General features: G+C 42.5%; 1 protein-coding gene across 2 annotated transcripts in view; it reads left to right on the forward strand.

The window, feature by feature from the left end:
* The window catches only part of GAB1 (GRB2 associated binding protein 1), a 299,988-nt gene that overhangs the window by 237,165 nt on the left and 42,666 nt on the right, over positions 1-20,157 (forward strand). For both annotated transcript variants that reach the window (XM_086962237.1, XM_086962235.1), the window contains exon 6: positions 3,181-3,484. In XM_086962237.1, the coding sequence (XP_086818363.1) occupies positions 3,181-3,484 (304 nt within the window). The remainder of the gene's footprint in view (positions 1-3,180; positions 3,485-20,157) is intronic.

Here is a 20,157-nt window from a genome sequence, read left to right on the forward strand (position 1 = left end):
TTAGTGCAGACATGACTGCAAGCCCCTCCTGTAAGTGTAGCTGCTCTAGAAAGAGTTCCCGGGCTCAACCAAATCAAACCCCTTCTCAATTAAGCACTGGGTGTTCAGCCAGACTAAAAGCAACCAGAAATGGAAATAAATATTCTTCTTCAAAGCAAACCCTCATCCCTACACAGAAGCCTGCATTGAGATTGTTGTCATTTGCTCAGTCTTCCCACTGACCCATTATGTCATCTTGCTCAAGTCTCGTGTTACATTTTTAAGAGCCTCCTAATTTGCAAGCTTCTTTCACTGCAATCTCTTTGAAATCCATCAGTCTCCTAAAATGGATGCAAAAACTCATGGGTTGCTTATGCAGAATTGAGTGATCAGGATGCATTCTTCGAAATGCAGCCAGCTTGCTGCTGTTCCCCTGTGTGCCACTTCTGTGAAGGGACGCTACCCCTTACTGGAGCCCCATCGGGCTCACTGGCGACACTGGACTAAGTATTCTGTAAGAAGTTCCTTGCTGCATCTTCCTTGCTACACATTTTTACCTCTGAGCCCGCAGCAACAGAGTGAGGAAGAATAGAAGAATGTTCATTTTCATTGGTGCTCTAATTTTCTGGGGACCTCGGGCAATAGAAATCGGAATTCTAGAAAGACCTCCTCACTCAGTTTGTTTGACTAAAGAGCAGAACTGGTCGGCCGGGACATTTTGAAATGGATTATTGCCTCTGAAAGAATGACAGATTGGTGCAGGGACACAGTCAGGTGTCATGTTGTGCTGCCTGCAATTGTCTCAGTTAGAGTCCGTATTCAAAGCAGTGGTCATATTTTTTAAAATTCTGAGGCAAGAGCCTGTCCAGTCGGGCCACTTAAAGTTCTGTTTGATCTAATGTAGCTTTGAGTTAGCAGAACAGTTTGACAGATGTGCTGTGCCTGCCTGCAGGAAATCTAAAAATGCGCGGACGCAAATGTGAGCGATGCGGTGTCTGCCTGCAGGAAATCTAAAAATGCTCGGACGCGAAAGTGAGCGATGTTGTGAGGTGTCTGCCTGCAGGCAATCTAAAACACGTGAATGTGAAAGCGCTCACGCTGGAGAACTGTAACATGATCCTGGAATGCAGCTTGGAATGCAAGTGGCACACTGCGCGCCTCTGCTCACTCCGCTCGCTCCCGAGACACACAGGCTAGGGAAGTAAACATTTAAAGAAAAGGCGGGACCTATCCACGCCTTTGCCCAATTGCATGCTTTCATTTGTGAAAGCCAGAAGCAATAGCAAATCGAATGTGTGGCTGTAAACAAATTCACATGGAAAAGTTGAAAGGAAGTTGGGAGTGCTTACAAGAAGCCTCCCATAGAGCAGCGCATGCACACTGCTCTAGGCTCGACCTAAAAAAATCTAATGAGAGCCTTTGGTAAATTATTTATATTGGAGTCACTGAATGCACTGTGCCTCCCTCTGTTCTTGCGGACAGTCCTTTCTGATAGAGGAAAAGCGTCAACATAGTTACTCCACCAGTGTGAACGCATGTGAAGAGGGTTCCCTGAACTTGCTACAAAGGCAGAGGCTCTATGAAATTTATATTGCTTATGTCCTTGTCGAGCATTAGGCAGAGTACACTAGAATGGGAGGCCGCTCCTTTATAGACTTGGGCCAAATTGACCCATAGATAGAGGAAGGCTGTCTAGAAGGGATAGATAGTGTCTTGGTGGAGAAATGAGGGCTACATTAAGAAATTTAGTCTACCTTCTTTGGCATTGTATGTGGTTTATACATTCCATTTAATCTGCTACATATTTTCTTAAAAGAAGTTTAAGAAAAAGAGAACAGAGTAAACAGTTACTAGTTAACTGATGTTCCAGTTAGGTCAACTCAGTTCTGTACTAGCGGGCCATCTGGTAAAAAGAAGTTAAATCCAGTTCGGTTTACTCAGTCCAGCACAAGGGGCCATCCGATAAAAAGAAGGTAATTACAGTTCTGTTTACTAAAACCGTTCCAACTACTACACATCAAGCGTTAGACTAATGCATTTCAGTGTGGCGGTGCGCATCACCGCACTGAAATGCAAAGTCACGCTTTATGGAACAAGAAGTTAATTGATTGGCATTGCCCAAGCGTCACTGTAATACAGATAACCTACTTTTAATTTCCTTTTAATCCTGTAAAATAAAATGCGTGCCTCTGAGACTTCATGTCTCATACCCCTAGGTTTTTTTGCCGCCATGTCTCAATAGCGGCTGCGGTATAAAACCGGCCCTGCTCTGCTGTTAATTGCTCATTAGTGTGTTCGTCAACGGAGAAACAACTGAGCAGTGTGTGGTAGAAAGCGGTAAAAGCAAGGTTTAGATAGGCCGGCCAGCAGTACAGTAATGGTGCACGTGCACCAATTCAACTGACAAGGGTATGTGAGACCTGTACTGGCGATTCTGGTTTCTTAGTACAATCAGCATTGCGTGCACTCTGATGAGCTTTGCATTCCCGATTCCCTGCATTGGTTGCAACATTGTTTGATACCTTAATGGAACACAATGCAGTCGCGGCGATTGGGCTCCATTCTTGACAATTTACGCCTATATTTGGAGACTTTGTTAATCTGGTACAGTCACGGCAAGTGGGTTCCGCAAGTGACCGTTTGTGGTTGCGCTTGGAAATTGATATCAATGTGCCTGTCAGTGCTAGTGTTAAAACCAGAGACTCTGCTCATAAGAAATGAAGAGGCTGAACATTGTGCAGTGCCCAGGTAAGAAATGTGTTCTGTTATATAAAGAAGAACCACGAAATTCAAGAAAACTATGTTGTGTACTGGTGCATTGCAGCAGTTTTAAGATCTTCTTAGAGTTTCTCGTTGCTCAAATGGGTGTAATTTCTGATACTTATATATTTCCCTGGTCTTCATTGCTTGATTTTTATCGCGAGAAAGTATCACTTTTAGTCCTCGAATGTCACTCATAATTACACTGAAATTATGAAAATGTCATAAATAAACAATTTGAAACCTTGGCAGCTATGTTTACTTAATCCTCCATCACCAGAAATCACAACCAAATAAGATTCCAGAGTGACTCTTTGTTTAAATGAGGCATGTAATGAATGATGCACATTTCTGAATCCCAACCACACAGCATTAGTCGTATTCTTTGTAATGTCACTGGTAACTGTGCCTGTAATGGTTGTCTTTATGTTTTTGTTCTAGAAAAACAGAAGTATGTTGACCATTGGCAGTATGTCAAGTGAAGACCTTGATGAAAATTATGTTCCTATGAATCCCAACTCTCCACCGCGACATCATTCCAGCAGTTTTACAGAGCCTATCCAGGAAACGAACTATGTGCCAATGACTCCGGGATCTTTTGATATGTCGGCATTTGGAATGCAGGTCCCCCCACCTGTGCATATGGGATTTAGGCCAAGTCCAAATACACCCCAAAAGAGGGTGGTGCCTGTTTCTGACTGTGAACCACCACCAGTTGATCGCAATCTAAAACCACACAGAAAAGGTAAGGAAAACTAATAAAACGGAGTGGTTGTAAAATATATATATATATTTTTAATTCTAACTGGTTTTAAAAAAAAAAGGGAGAAAGTAATATTCTGCACATATTAACCAAGAGCAAAACAAGCTTTCCATGCTTTGCTTGCTTGCATGACTTGCAAAACACATTAAACCTGCTGACATTAATAATTTTGTCTGTATGGGTTCTAAGTATGTGGTCAGTTTTTGCAGTAAATAAATGTATCTGTGTGTTTGTAATAGGGCTGCCTAACATGAATTTGCGATGTTGACACCGTTGTTGCATAATGTAAATGTAATGCTTCTGTGACCAACTGTTTGCCTAACATTTAATATTGCATGGTTGTCACAAAATACAAAAACAATAGGAATGCATTTATCAGGGAATACAAATATGAGATTTGAGTTGGCCTGTCCTTATCCATATTCTTGTTTTATTTCTACTTGCTTGTCTAACATAAGTTAATCCTCATTTCACTTGAGGTTTTAGACTATAAAGGAACCATAATTTAACACTGAAGTGAATGCATGGCGAAAATATTGAGGAAATTCAAGCATTTGGATGCTTATGATTCGTGTGTCAGGTGCTATTTGTGTTTAAGCGAATAAATCAAGTTAGGAAGTGGTAGTACTGTGTCCCATCCCATAGGCTCTAGACTCAGTCTACAAAACCTGAGACTAAGCAAAGTAACATAAGCAGGCGTGTCTTAGAGTGCTTATTCACCCCTGTGGAGGTCAGTTGGTGCTGTTGATGGATTATAGATATGATGTTTGTTACTCTGTTGAATTATTTTACCAACTCAGAAGAATAAAAGGGTGTGTCAACCCACCCAAATTTGAACCTCTTACCAGAAATTCAAACACAGATCCCTTGAGTGGGTGCATTAGTCCACTGAGCCATGCAATGCCTATCCTCTTGTGTGACATATTTATGCAGCATTGTTTTTTTTTTAAGACCTCCGCATTCGGGAACTTAAAACTTTGCTTTTTGTAATGGATGTGCCCTAAAAATCCAGACCTACGGAAATGTTGCACAACTCGTGGTTGAGCTGAGAACTAGTGTATTTTTTTAAATATAACTATTGCCCATTAGTTCATGTTTATTTTGAGGTTCTGGAAGGGCATGGAGCAGATGACTGATTTAGAAGTTCCCTACATTGTGTTTTTAACTAAATCTATGTTTCTTTGATCTATTAATCATTTGTGAATTATTGTCTCGAAAGGAAACCATTACCGGATTAGAGACTTTTATCCCTGTTCTTTCTCCGCCCCAGACATAAAAATACCAACTTTATCAGTCAAATACTTACTAGGCTGTAGATCTTGGCGAGCTGCACATCAGTAAGAGATGGCGCTCACCGCACTTGAAATGAGATCTTACCTGTCCAAAGTGAATGGCCCTTAGCTCAGTCTCAGGTTTGAACGTGTCGGGTAAAGAACTAAGAATTATGGGATTGAATCAATGCATGAAGTCCATCAATGAAGTCAGACGGTGGTGACGGTATTTGTGAATGGAAAATCCTGTTTTCAAACAGAATTAACTTGGTATAAATATAGAAAACTAAAACCTGTATGGAGTTGCTTTTCTGTCATATGGATAGCAGTATTTAGTTTGTTTTTTACATGTTTTGATATTAGCTTCTTAGTTTTTTTCTAAGTTCTTTTAAACTGGCAGCAGATAACTTGGATCTTGGTTCTACTATACATAACCACTCACTGCATTTAAATGTGAAGGCTTTTACATGGTCCCCCCCCCCCCTTTTTTTCTTGGCCCACGCTTGACAGATAAGCTCCAAAAGGAGCTAATGTGGATGAACAATTTTTTTAAAGTTTTGCTGCAGATTCGTCAAATGGTGCTAAAGTTCTAAGCAAAACATAAAACACTCTACCTATGGAAACTCTACCCTAACAATAACTACACAGGGAAGACCGCCACGCTGTAATAAATAAGTGTATATATTTAACCTACTGGCTGTAGTTCTAGTTAGGACCTAGTTTCCATAGGAGAAATAATTATTTTGTTTTGCTAATACCTTTGGTGCTGTTTGCATCAAGCGGGGGCTGAGAAAAAGCGGGTCCCAAAATATGTTTTCCCCATGCAATTACCATGGGGATACTAGACCCAACTACAGCCCGAACCGTTAAACGGAATTACACCAAATTTGTCAGAAAGCTAGATCTTGGTCCAGAAAGAGTGCTTCTGTGTTTTGATGGAACTGTTCAGTAGTTTTGGAGTAATTAAAAAAAGGATTTATGAATATCTAGAGATGCGGAAGTTCTGCGGATCCAACAGATCTCAGGCCTGGTGGAGGGGTCCCCAAAACTTCAAAAATTGCTTCTAATTTGTGGATTCACTGGATTTTTTTTTTTTTTTTAAGTGTGGTCTCAGACTTTTTTTTTAATCCCCTGGGTGGGCCAGGTCCCAGGTGGAATCCTTTTTTATAAATTGGTGAGGGAGTGGAGGTGGTCCACCTTCCAGAGCCGCTTTCAGCCCCTGGGACCCCATACTAAAGGGCCCGGTCATCATTTCAAAAGGGGATGGGTGCACACCAATTTCGTCCCTGGGGACGACTATTTTGGCCCTGGGGACACCATCCCTCATGGTCTGGCCATATATGTAAAGCAGGAGGGGCCATCCGTCCCAGCTCTGCTGGCTCCATTCAACCCCTGGGAGTCCATCCCCGGGGCCAAGCCAATCCTAAGGGGAGGGGGGCCGCACGGCCCTTATCCCTGAGTCATAAATGCCCATGGGGACACCATGTTCCAGTGCCGGTTCATGCTGTGTCCAGGGGAGGCCACCCCTTGACATAGCAGTTTACCCGCCCACACAGCGAGGGCAGGGAAACCTGTATTTGCTCTCACTTGGCGGGAGGAATTTCAAAACTCCAGCCAAGCTGCAGCAAACTCCAAATCTGCTCTTGGTGGGCAGGAGCTTGAAAAATGCTCCTGCACGCTGGGAAAAGACTTTCCATCCGTTTCCCTGCAAGAGGCGTTCCTCTGGGCTGAAAGCTGCCTAAAAAAATGCACCGGGAGATTGGGTCCCCAGGGCCAAAATCAGCCAGAGTGGTGCGTGCCCCCTCTCCATTAAATACTGACCCCAGGGGATGGGGAGCCCGGGGCTAAGCACGGACTGGGGAAGGGGGCCCACGGCAGGCCGCCTTTGGGGAAGTTGGGTCACAGGGCCTAGCCATAGGCTAGACTTTGTGGCTAACCCTCCCCTTGTGCACAGCCAAGGGTTGAGTTCGTTGCATGCGGAGGTTGGCCATAGATAAATATATTTGATATAGAAATATGTACATATATGGATAATGATATATAGATGTGCAAAGTGTAATATGCTTTTTATTACCATTGTTGAGTTCTTACTGTAAAGGACGCATGGCTCCTGAGAGGTGAAGCCTTGCGTGGGTTGTGATGCCACTCTCCTCTTGGTTATAAAGAACATATTGCACTTAGCAGATCTACATCTATGGTTTACGTTGGACTCTTTTTTCACATGCAGTAGTTATGAGCAAAGCTATTTAACCAGAACAGAAGGAGTTAAATCAATGCATGGAGATAAAATAACAATACGCAGGTCTTGAGTATGGCCTTAGTGGTTGACTTCAGTGAAATTATTCTAGACTGGAATCTGTGATGTATTCATCAATGTTCAGCAGTGTGAGTCTGTGTTTCTTAGTACAGTTGTTCCAAATATTGTTAGTGGGATCACATTTATTTCAAACCGTGTCTGATTTACAATTGATGTGTAAAATAATTTTAGTAGTGTACATATGTTTTGGACATTAAGCAGTAATGCGGTATTAGGAGAAAAAAGGATGCTTCCATTTGCTTGAACTACTACCTAGCTATGACAAGCATGCCAATACTTTGCCTAAAAAGTTTCACTCTAGTATTTTATACAAATAAAAATAACTAAATATTTATTGCTGTACTTAAAATCATTGAGGTGATAAACTATTTTTCTAGTCCACATTTTCAGATTAGATTTTGCCTTTTTGGGGTGTGTATTTGAGAGCTTTTCATGTATTTCAGCAAGGGCAATTAGTGCTTTAATGCTGGATTCAGAATATTAGATCCGTAGTAGGGTGGACGCAAGTGAAAAGACCTTTGCATAGTTTACAATGTTGGGATTTTAAACTTGTACATTATCCGCCAGCTTCAGCATCTTACAGTCGTGTGCAGGGAAGAGTGCTTAAGAGGAGCAGATCTATTTAATGAAAGTGAAAAAAACAACTATGCAGCACTAGCCAGTAGATTGCTACCTGCTTTTTTTTCTACCAAGAAGCATATTTCTAGTGGCAGAGTAAATTAAAAATAGGGATTTTTTAATGTTGTTATTCTCAAACTGAGTTCATGGCAGTTTGCTGCCACAGTTGTTGGTATTTCATAGTATTGTAGGAACTATTTTCTAAGGCATTGAATGATGATGTAATAAGCAGGCCCTGCTGGAATATCAAACCTGCCATCTGCAGGTCACAGGCAGACGCCTCTGTCGTGTTTGTGTGTGGCCTGCATGTGGCAGGTTGGAATCTGGCCTGAGCTCACTTGGTCAATGATCCTTCAAGGTAAATTGAGAGTACATATAGAGCTTGAGAGATGACACTTAAAAATGCAAAACTAAAGGATTTTGTTAGTTTCCAGGGAGGTCTGACACCAATGGGTTGCTTTTCCTTTGTCGTTATAGTGTTTCTTTAATTTTTTAGGCCTCGCCTGGCGTTAGCAGCGCGCATGTGTTGCGCTTGCCATGCGAGGGCCTTTTGGAATCAATACGGATACCGATGTGCACCAGACCGACAGAAGACGTGCACGTGTACGGGTCGCGGCACCCTATCCAGTTGTATCCCGGCCCACCTGGACTGGAGGCTTCACTGGCGGTGTGACACTCTAGGCACTTTTTCTTCATTCGGCTTTGTCAATTGCGGCCGCGAAGCAAGTACAAACAACTCCCTGCCTAGCCGGTCCGGGTCCTGGTAGCTGCAGTGCAGGTAGAACACGTTGCGGTCCGACTTCTCGGTGCGGATTTCGAAGAAATCCTTGTCGCCGCAGCGGTTGATGATGAGCCGTCGGATGACGTTCACCCAGCAGTCCCGCACAAATATGTTGACCAGGGAGGTGACCTGGAAGACGGCTGAAGCCATGCTAACCCTCCGCACCCCGGGGCGGGCGCATCCTAGCCGGGGGCCGCGGGAGGTGTGGCAGCACTTTCTTCTCCACAAAGGCTCACACCCTGGGCTGCGGAGTCTCAGAGCGTGCACTGCAAGTATTACGTATACCGCCGATTCAGTTTTACGTCAATTGGTCACCGGTGTCTTCCTTCTGTAGGCGTTCTATCTGTTTGTCTAGAACCTTTTCATTGTGTGACTTCAAGACGCTGGGGGTTCCGGTGAGAGAAGGTGTTGGGCAGGGAGTGAGTGAACACTTCTCCTTGTCTTATGAGGCACAGAGCAGTCCCATGGAGGGGGCACTTATCTTCCTCCTTGGCAGTGCCATCAGCGATCGTCTGGGTTCAGGGTAAAACTGAACCCCTCAGTAGGCCCCGCTACAGTTAGCCCAAAACTACGGTTCCTCTTCAGTGTTGTGTTTTTATGGTGCTGTCTCCACCACAGACCCGGCCCCGTGTACTGAGCCCGGATAAAAAAAAGAATCAATTTCCACTTTTCGGAGGACGTCTTTCAGTGCTTGGAAAACAACTTTTTGAAGTGTTTTCAGGCAGTGAGTCCGTTCCTCGTCCCCTCCGTGCACGAGTTTTGCCCTGTTTCTCCTTGGTCCCCTCGGGCAGTGGGCCCTCGGCGGATAGGAGTCTCTCAGTTCTGAAGTAAACCAAGCAAGGTCGCTTTCGCTGCTGCGATTCTTTCTACTTTGTTTTTATCCCTCTTTCATGTTTACAGCTGCTGCCAGTTCAGAAGAAATAATTCTGCCCATAATCCCAATGTGCGCCAGTCGCAGGCTGAGGCCACACGTATTATTGTAATATTGTCCCAAATTGTGCAATGTCTGTAAACCCTTTTTTATGCCCTAAGTGTTCAACGTGCAAGTCTGTAATTAACTGGACATAATCTATATTTCACACTTCCGCAGAGCCAGGAATCCGGGAGAAGGTGCCAGGCCTGTTGCTAAGGAGAGGCTCATTTGAATGTGCAGACGGTGCTCATGGGGCAATGAGATGACATGGCTAAAATGTGTTCCTTGTAAAATCCTGTGCCACAGAGAGGCTCCGGGCTTAGAACAGGCGGGTTATATGTCCAAGGGAACGTAGATGTTATAGGTTCAGACAGGAAGTGCACCTCAAGGAACACTCATCTTACAGGTTCTTGTCTTAGACATCAGAGCTGTCCCTCAGGGCACATAGATCTCACAGTTCAAGCCTGAGGCATCAAAGCTTTCCCTCGGGGCTCACCGATTCTACTCACTCTTTCTTAGACTGCAGAGCTCTCCCTCAGGGCACTCCGATATTACAGGCTAAGATCTTAGTAGACCTACCTCTGAGGTTATGCAGATCTTACAGGCTGGCATGGAGTGTGCTTTGTTTACTCCGTTTGCCATGGTTGCATTTTCCAATGGCTTGGCTTTAAGGAAGAAAAACAACTCCATGTAACTATTACTTACTTTCAATACGTGACGAGCAAGCACGGTCTGTGCGGGGTGCAATGCAAGGTGTTTATCACAGCCACACTGCTCTGCAACATAACTTAAGCACATTGGCAAAGCCAATAGCTCTCGCTGAACACTTGTAAGGTCCCAAAGGCGAGACCTATTGGCTATGCCAATGCTTGTTTATTTACTGTAGTTTCTCGATGTATATACGTCTTTTACATCCAAACTGTTCATGCAGCCTCCTATCAGCTGGACAGAGATAGTGAAAGCATCTTCCCTTTGCCAAGTGTTGCAGTCGCCCAATGGAAGACACGTACACGTTTATTGAAAACATTTTGAAAAACTAATTTAATTCACAGTGGTTTACTATCGTAGTGATTTAACCACTGTTTTGCTGGGTATGATGTCAAAAGAATGTGCTCTGAACATATTAATTGTTGAGACTATTCTAATATTCAGGAAGAGCTCTGCTTTCTGTTTTTTTTTTGTGGTTTAGCCTTATAGCTGCATGTTCAGTACTAATGGTACAAACACTCATTTGTGGTTTTTGTCTGGTCACTTTTAATGTGCTTTATTTCTGGGATGTTTAAAGGAAAGATGCTGCTCTAAAAAAAAAAAAAAACCATCAAAATCCAAAAAAATGAGCAAGTTCACTTGGACTTAATCGCAGCCCTTGTGTGCGTGGTGGATTTATTCTCATGTAGAGCCCCAATTCAACTTAGTGTTGTACAAGAGTATTCAGAAATAAACTATTTTTCCTTTGAAATAAATGTGACTGTTAAGGCGATCTGTTCAGTAGCAAAGGTGCATAAAAGGTGATGCTGCGTTATAAGTCTTCAGATGTTTTCAAATAGTCAATACTATAGTAATGGGCACGTTTCTGGAGGCAGTGAATATCGTGGCCAATAGTGATCAAAGCTTGGTGTGCTGAGCTCCTGCGATGACTGGGTAGGTTAAATACACAATCGTTTAACATTAGTGCATGTAACTACCTGGAAAAGTAACTAGTGTGTGCACGGCATGTTTATTTTGCACCTTAATGCAGTTTCTAAAGGATGTCCGTTGTAGAGGTGAGGAGTGATCTCTTTGAGAAGAATCGTGAAATAACCTCACTTGCACAATTTTTTCATTCCACATGTTCTCCTGTATTTTGGATTTTTCATCTGGATTCTGAAAATCGGTCTTATTTTCCTTGGAGATGCATCGCCTACTACATTTTTCACTGAAATGCTGTCAGGCGAGAGCACACTGGTGTATTCCTGGCAGTGTTGCCAAATATGCAAACTAAAACCACTGATGATAGTAGGCAGTATGACTTTGTGTGGAAATGAAACAAGCTAATGCTATATCTGGTGTTAGCCAAGACCTTTTGATTTTACAAAAATGATGTAATGCCCTTACTTATAGGGGCTTTCAGCTGGCCCTCTGTATTGCTTCGCACTCCCAAGTAATAGAAATTACCGCCCTCCCACATGGAGCTCAAACACGACCAAGCAATAAAAACAAAACACGACCAGGAAAGGGATTTCACTTTTTTTAAAATAAAATGAAACCCATCAAAACAAGGTTCTCAGAATAAGGCATGGGGTTTTGTTTGTACAACACTCTCTAACAGAAAGGCTTTTCCAGATGTCAAATTAACAACTTTCAAATGTATATAGAAATATATATATGTATATATATGTGCAAGCAATAATAACTCATAATTAGGCAGTTGCAACTGTTAAATGTGTTAATAATATGAAATGCAAGCAGATAGTACTTGAATGAAAGACAAACAGTTAATACTAGACGTCCTGCAAGAAATCCGAAAGATATATATACACTAAATACATACGATGTTTACAACCATTGAAGACTTGGATGTGCACACACTCACTCACACATCACAAAATTAAAAATAAAACACCGCACCGATCGTTCACTCGACATGCTTGCCAACTCAAGCTGGAGGAGCCCTTTGACAGCCCAGACAGGATTCTCGATTGGGACTCCAGTTCCCTTGTGATGACACGTCTGCCCACAAGCGAGCTCCAGTCTGGGCTTCAAGATTTTCTGACTTGAATACCTTTTACTCCGCCTGAGGAGAAGGTTCTAGAAACCTCGCCCCCTTTCTTCTGTTAAGAAAAAACGAGCTGACCTGTTCTGTGTCAAGGTCAAGGCAGAAGCTGGCCAGGCCCCTGTATTTTGACTCCGAGACGGAGCTGTACATTCCACATATTTCTCTGGCAACAACAATCTCTGCTCTGAAAGGTACCAAGCACACTTCCCACACATTATCCCAGCAAAGCTTCCGAAAGCCTAAAACAACCTTGAACTTCCTAAACAACTTGAGAAATGTGGGGGCCTGCTGTGCGCGCAAAAAGCTCAAGCAAGACAGTGTCGGACTTCAAGATGACATGAGGACATGTCAAAGCCAATAGTAAGAACCTCATAATATTTCCCAATGTACAACACAATGCACATTTGTGCACCACTGCCTTTAGCACTGCACACTTCATCTCACAATGTACAACATAATACACATTTAAGCACCACTGCTCAATGAACTGCACTCCGAGACCAAGAAGAACATTCCACACCGGGAGAAGCCCGGGACAAGGGCGGGACCGTCTAAGGACGATCAAGGTCGGGTTGGGCCCACTCTCTTTCATTGGTGATTGAAGAACTTTTCTTCATTAACTGGTATTAAGACTTTGTATTAAATTTTAAATTTTATTTGTTTATAGATAAAAAAAAGATATACTAAATTCACATGATGTCCTTGCGTTCAGGGAAGGGTAGACAGGTAACTGTAAAAACGAACAATGGGAAAGCCACTGGAACTTTAGATGATTTTATGACCCGGGCAACGGGGATTTTAGAAAAAGAAATTGCCCTTACTGAAAAGCGTTTGTCTTTAGACCTAATAACAGGAAAACATTCGTCCCTGGGACGCATTGGTTCAACAATTACCCCCAATAAGTCAACATCTACCCGGGACAAGAGTCCAGATAGCAACCTGGAAGCTAGTCCAAATCTAGTCGTAATTCCTGACTCCCAGCCAATCATGGTTGCAGACTTAGGGGGCTCCCAAGATGAAGTACCTACACACACTCCTATACCTATACCATCGGGTATCACGGGGGATAGTACCCAACACTGTAACTTGAGCAATAATGGGCCCATCCCTACACAAGCCCGAGCCGTAGAATGTGAGCATGAACCTAACCATCCGAACAAACGGAAAAGAGGGGGGAATCACAGAAAAGGAAGTAGAACCAAGCTAGCAAAGACAGTTGGCAAATGTCCCTAAACAAAAGGGCACCCATTTAGGTGATGTGGGACAGAAAACCTTTTCCTTTAACACTAGTAATAATGACGACCTTTTGGGGAAAATTGAGAAACTGGTTCAGGTGCTTTTGTTGCCCCTCCTAGAGAGAACCCAAATTGTTAACCTAAAGTTAGACCAATTAGAACATCTTATCTCACTTAATACCCATTCTCTTGAAACATTAGTAAACAAGAGTAAACCACCTGAGATGGGGGGCACTAACAATAACAATAATAATAACACCACCAATAGTATCTCAAGAAAAGGGGGAGAGAAGAAAAATGTAAGTAAAGCACCCCAAACACCCGCAACTGCTGACCCTAAGGTAGCACCCGTCCCTCTAGTACGGACCAAACCTGTACCATTAGCACGTACCAAACCTGCAGTAGCGGTCACTGTGGGGCCCCCCACCCAAAATGTGGCCAGCACAGCGTTAACATCTGAAGCAACTATCTCTAAACAGGGAGCTACCTCTGGGCCCAAACTAATACCATCGCAGGGACCTGTAGCCGATAGTGACAGAGTACATAAAAAGAAACTACCACCTGTAAACTTGCCCCCAGACTCTGTCCCTTTTATGGTAATTCTTACAGGAGTACCCCCAGTTTTGCCTAATAAAACGGAATCAAATCAGGAGCTAAAAAATAAAGCAACATATTGGCTTAATAATAATAGGCCACTTCCTCCTGATTCTAAAACAAAAATACTCAGTGTGCGTAGAGTCCCCTGGGTGGGCCCAAGTGAGAAGGATTTAGAGGGGGACTGTATTCTGATTAACTTCAGTGACACCTGGGTAAAAGATATGATCTGCCGTAAACCAAGGTTTGCTAGAGTTCGGGATATCCAATGTATAGGTTTGGAATATTTTTATCCAAATCTGAATTTTGTCCCTCCGACTTCGTTCCATAAGAATACCGGGCTGACTTTTCATAGTGATACATACCCTGGGTGGACCCGGAGAAATATGGCCGCATGGCCGAACCAAAACAACTGGGGAATATGGCACCAGGGTGATGGCTTCTTCAGGGGATCAACATGTAACAACAACAATTTTTTGCAAACCCCGTACAATGACCCAAGACCAAGATTTCAGGGAGGTGATTACCTAGGGTGGTTCCCAAGTGACATCCCCCTAAGAAATCGTTTTGATCCACTTGTGGGTATGGAGGAGCTGGATTGACCATCACAAAATTCTCCTGGTGATGCTTTGTTAATAGGAGAGCCTAGTCAGAGGGAGAAGGGGGAAAGTTGTAACGATAACTTGCGGGAGGATGTTTCCGTAGGTGATGATCGTACTACTAACCCTCAAGACCATGAGGTTGGCTTTACCCAAGAAAGTGAATCAAATCCAACTACCTTAAGGCAAAATTTGGCAGCAATACCTGAACCAGTCAGAAACAAACAAGGTGAATTAAGGTTGTGTCTAATTTCTTGGAACATCGCTGGGCTTGCTACTAGATTAGAGGATGAGGCCTGGTTAGAATTTGTGGGAGACCATGACATTCTGTGTCTCCAGGAGACATGGAGCCGAACTCCTCAGAATATTGATGGTTTTCAATCATTTAATGTACTAGCGGTGCCTTCACAAGCGGGTAGGGCAAAAGGTGGAATAATGACAGCGATTTCTCTAAAATTATGTAAACTTGTAACATCTAAGATAGTTGACACCCCATGGTTTCAATTGCTAATGTTGGACAATTTGTTCCCTGAACCACTGTTATTGATTAATTGGTATTATAATATCTTTGATGATAATGAGACAACTGTAATGTCGGAACTGGAGGAGGCTATAGCCAGGGCACGTCGTGAACAACCCCTACTTTTTATCATCTGGGTGGGAGATTTCAATTGTTCATTATGCAGCCATGGGGACACGAATGTGTGTGGCTTGAAAGACTCTCATGAACATCCTCTGACACACTTCAAACACACACTCCAGGGGGACGCTTTAAATAATATCATCCTAAATGATCTATGTATAGTGGAGCCCTGGGTTGGTCCAAATTCGGCTCCGATACCAACCTTTCAGGGAAGTAGAGGCACGATGAGTTTTATTGACTTCGCAATTGTGTCTAGTGGGTATTTTCATTATGTTGACAAGTTGGAGGTAATTGCAAATGCTGCCAGTGACCATAACCCTCTAATGTTATCCCTGCTCTGTCCTGTTAAACCCAAACATCTTGTCTGGGAGCAATCTATAAAGTATAACAGGAACCAAGGCATTACTCTCAAATGGGGTAAAATAGACGCTGCTGGTCTTGAGGCAGAGATCCTAAATGGATATAGTTCCGAATATGAGGCATGTCTAACACCTACAGCTAACCCTGAAAAGGTCATAGGGAATTTTGAATCTTTATGTGGGCATGTAGCTGAGCGTCTCAAAAAACCAATTGGGAAAAATAAAAGGATGGGCCCCAGAAAGTTTGATGCCGCGTGCTCTGCATCACATAGATCATTGAAAATAGCATTAAAACAAAAACCAAGGGACAAAGAGCTGGTTAGAGCGTCCAGACTGGCCTATAAAGAGGCCATAAGAACAAGGAAGCAGGATTTAAAAAACCTAGCCTGGGAAGAATTTGAGAAGGCCTCAGAATTAAAAGATAGCAGGCTTTTCTGGGAAGTTATTAATCGTCCCCTCTTCACGAGTAATGGCAAGGATAATATTGTGATGCAGATTACATGTGAAACATGGGAATCACATTTTGGGAACATTTTTAACCCAAATGGAATCTTAATCCAGGAATCATCATTAGGAGACGCTAGGGAGTTGGTGGTCTCACAAACATCTTTGTCCCTGAGCTCATCGCTCACTTTGCAAGAGGTGGAAGATGCCCTGAGGACAGGCATATTATTAAAAGCACCCGGCCCCGATTTAGTACCTTTGGATTTCTTCAGGCATAATGTCAAGGTTTGGGCCCCTTTACTGTTAAACGTGTTTAGAGCAATTGTTATTGGCCGCATCCCGGCATCATGGAAGGAGGCAGTAGTGGTGCCAATTTTTAAGAAGGGCGATAGATCTGATCCCTGATGCTATCGCCCAATTTCACTAATTGATGCATCATGTAAGTTACTGGGTAGGGTCATTTTAGCCAGACTGGAAACATGGGCAGATTCGGTGGGCCTTATTGTGAATTCCCAATATGGGTTCAGAAAAGGTAAAGGGACGGTCGAACAGTGCCTGAACTTGGCTCTAATCATAGGAAAGTACATGAAGGCAAGGAATTCCTCCATCCACCTTGCCTTCATGGACCTTTCAAGTGCATTCGACACTGTGTGTCGGAGCAAGCTGTGGCAAATGATGGGGGATATGGGTTTGAGGAACCCTTGGTCACCTTGCTCCGTAGACTGCATGAATCAACAACTGTAGCCATAAGGTTCGGGCCAGGGGGGGGGGGGGGGGACTAAATCTATCCTCTCAACTGAGGGCGTACGACAAGGATGCATATTAGCCCCTTTTTTGTTCCTTGTGTACACAAACAGCCTGGAAAAGTACCTGTTGGACCATTGTCACGACTTCCCAAAGGTCAACGGCAGGAGCATACCAAAGCTTTCTTATGCCGACGACACGGTACTTATGACACTCACAGGAAATAGCATGCAGATCTGTCTTGATGCCTTTAACAACTTCATGTTGGACCTAGATCTGAAGGTAAATTTCACCAAATCCTTTGCTATGGTCTGTGGCCCAAAGGGGACCAAATCCAGAAAGTTTGTAGTAAATAATTCTACCATTGAAAAGGTAGAAAATTTTAACTATCTGGGAAACCTTTTTAATAATAAATGAAGTTGGACCCCGTTAATGAAGATTCGAGTCCAGAGCGCTAGTCGCTCTATAGGTCTGTTTCGCTTCTGTGGCAAACTAGGTCAAAAACCTGTTACACATCTAAAAACCCTGTACAAATCAAAATGTTTGTCGGTAACTACTTATGGGGCTGGGGTTTGGGGGACTGAAAGCCCTGCCATGATACAAATCATGGAGAACAAATTTATAAAGCGTGTATTGGCTATTCCATCAGGTTCATCAAATAAATTTGCCCATGATGAAATAGGTTTGAGTTATGTGGGTGATACCATTCGTCTTTCACCCTTACTATTATGGGGCAAAATATGGCTATCAGAGGACCTACAGCTTTCTAGAGACATCCTCCGGGACTGTCTAAAACTGGAAAATGGGAAACCGATTCCCTGGTTATCTTATGTCAATGAAATGCTCCATAAAATAGGTTTGGGTGACATTTTTGATAACCCTGAAAAAATACAGGGAGACATTAAAACCGTCATAAAATCAAGTTACTGGAAATCCTCACTTGTACATTCCCTGGCTAGGTCATTTGGTCCTATGGTTAATTTACAGCATCAGTTTTATTTAACCTTCACAACTCATGTGCAATGACGATTCTATCTGACAAGGTTTAGGCTAAACATCTTGCACTTTCTTTTTGCGTTTCCTAAACAAGGGGGTTGGTGTGAAAAGCTGCCCCCTTGTCCTTGTAACAACAAAGCTAGTCAAAGCACTATGCATGTTGTTCTCTTTTGTCCCTTATATAAGGACCCGAGAATTAGGTTTATTAAGCCTATTCTGAAGGAGAAGCAACCATGTAATTATAATGAGGGTTATGACTACTTGTTATTTCTGTCATCCTCTGGTGTTTGTTGTGCGATGTTAAACTTCATACGAGTGTCACTCTTGATTAGAAAACGGTATGGTTAATTTGGCCTTAAGATCCTCTGTCTTTGCCCATGTATAATGTTGTATTGTGACTTTTTTCCTTTGCCCCCCCGATGTATACCCATGTATGAATAATTTATGAATTAACATAAATTGATGGAAAGTAAACGGTATGGGCCCTATTTTCAGTACGCCCTTCCTATGTTTTTCTACTTGTGAATATATTAATTATTGTGCTTTACCAGTTTAGTGTTTAATTTTAAGACTGTCTTTTAAAAAACATTTCTAAATCATGTTTGTAAATGTTTGACTTTTATGATTCTTTTCCGAATCGAATAAAGTTTTTGAACCGAACCGATTAGGAAGGGGGCTAATGTGAACTTGTTTGAATTTATCTTTGGGAAACTAGCTAGGAACGAGAGGGCAGTGATTCCAAGAGTGTGCCCTTCAATTATGCGTTTTAGATAATTACGCAGTAGAGGATTACACAGGCTGCGGTATGGTGCAGAGCATTTTTTACTGTATAAAAGAAATCCTGCCATGCTAACTTACCGCACATTATATATGTATCTGAGTTATATGTGCTGCTATATTCGCATTGAAACATCCTGCTTACTCACCTTTTAATAGTGAATGGGAAATGTATATTTAGTATCTTCTATGGCCCTTATTACATCAGATTGTAGTCAACGCCTGTAAAATCTACACTCTTGCTGATCGGTTGTGTGAGTGAGTGTGTGTGTGTGTGTGTGTGTGTGTGTGTTTGTGTGTGTGTATATATTTAAAATCCTTTTTAGGGTGGCTTTGGCTGGCTTAAACCATTGTGTAGGTGTGATATATTTACATGCCTTCTCATGTGTACTAAGACACACATATATGTGTGTGTGTATATATATATATATATATATATATATATATGTATACATAGATAGATAAAGCTCCCCCGTGTGCATTTGTGTGGGTGTGCCTGAAAGGGATAAATGGGCGTTTTGCAATGTTTATGTGGTGGGTGATGTTTGTGCTTGGATGGCAGGTTAAATAACAAAACAAAGAAGTAAGGCTAGGCTTCACGTCGAGGCGTAGTTGGTCTCTTCAAACTTAACTATGACTGAAGCCTTTTCATTATGCAATTATTTTGTTTGTTTTTTATTTGTGATTTTTTGGGGCTGTCTGTTAGGGCTTGTTTTCATGCTTCCACAGTTAAAATTAACACATTTACTCAAGCAAGTCACTGTACTGTGTTTATTTTGAAACGCGCTATGTGTGCTTGCTTTCTTCAAGTGATGGTTGAATTGATTCATATCAGTATGTGTGGTATTGCTGCTTGTAAGCAGTGTAATGTATGAGGTAAGCTAATGGTGAGGTAATGTAGTGTGTGGGATACAGCATATTTACCTGGAGGGCGGTTGGGACTTGGAGCTCAGATGAGGAAGGTGCTGCTTCCCTGCTGGGTCCAGCTATTGCAGAGTTGGGAATAAAAGAACGTTTATACATTAATCTGAGTGTATATCTTCACTACAAATTGGCGACTATCTCAACTCTGCAAAATGTTATATTTGTTTATAGTATATTTATTTTAATATGCTACAGGGTGGTATCTAAAAGTTGCTTTCATCTTTGCCATTATTTATTGTGGCGGATGGTATCCTTTGTATTGTGATTCATTGTTATTGATGTGTATAAGGGAAAAGATGTGTGGTGTTGCTACTTGCAAGCAGTGGAATGTATGAGTTAAGCTAATTGTGAGGTAATGTAGAGTGCTGGACCTGGCAAAGTTCTCTCGAGGGCAGTTGGGACTTGGAGCTCAGATGAGGAAGGTGCTGCTTCCCTGCTGGGTCCAGCTATTGCAGTGTTGGGAATAAAGTAACTTTTATACATTAATCTGAGTGTATATCTTAACTACAGTATGTTAATTATCATTTCCATGTGCATGTCTTCCATCTCACCTCTAGCAATTCCTTGATAGCCAAGTGCATTCAAAATGGCGTAGAACTGTGTAAACATAAAAATGATGGGTTAGAATAAAAAATATACTTGTGTTCCTGCGATGTATTGTTTTTACTAGTTAAACCCCACTTCA

This window comes from Lissotriton vulgaris, chromosome 3_1, assembly GCF_964263255.1.
Source record: "Lissotriton vulgaris chromosome 3_1, aLisVul1.2, whole genome shotgun sequence".
Classification (NCBI taxonomy): Eukaryota; Metazoa; Chordata; class Amphibia; order Caudata; family Salamandridae; genus Lissotriton; species Lissotriton vulgaris.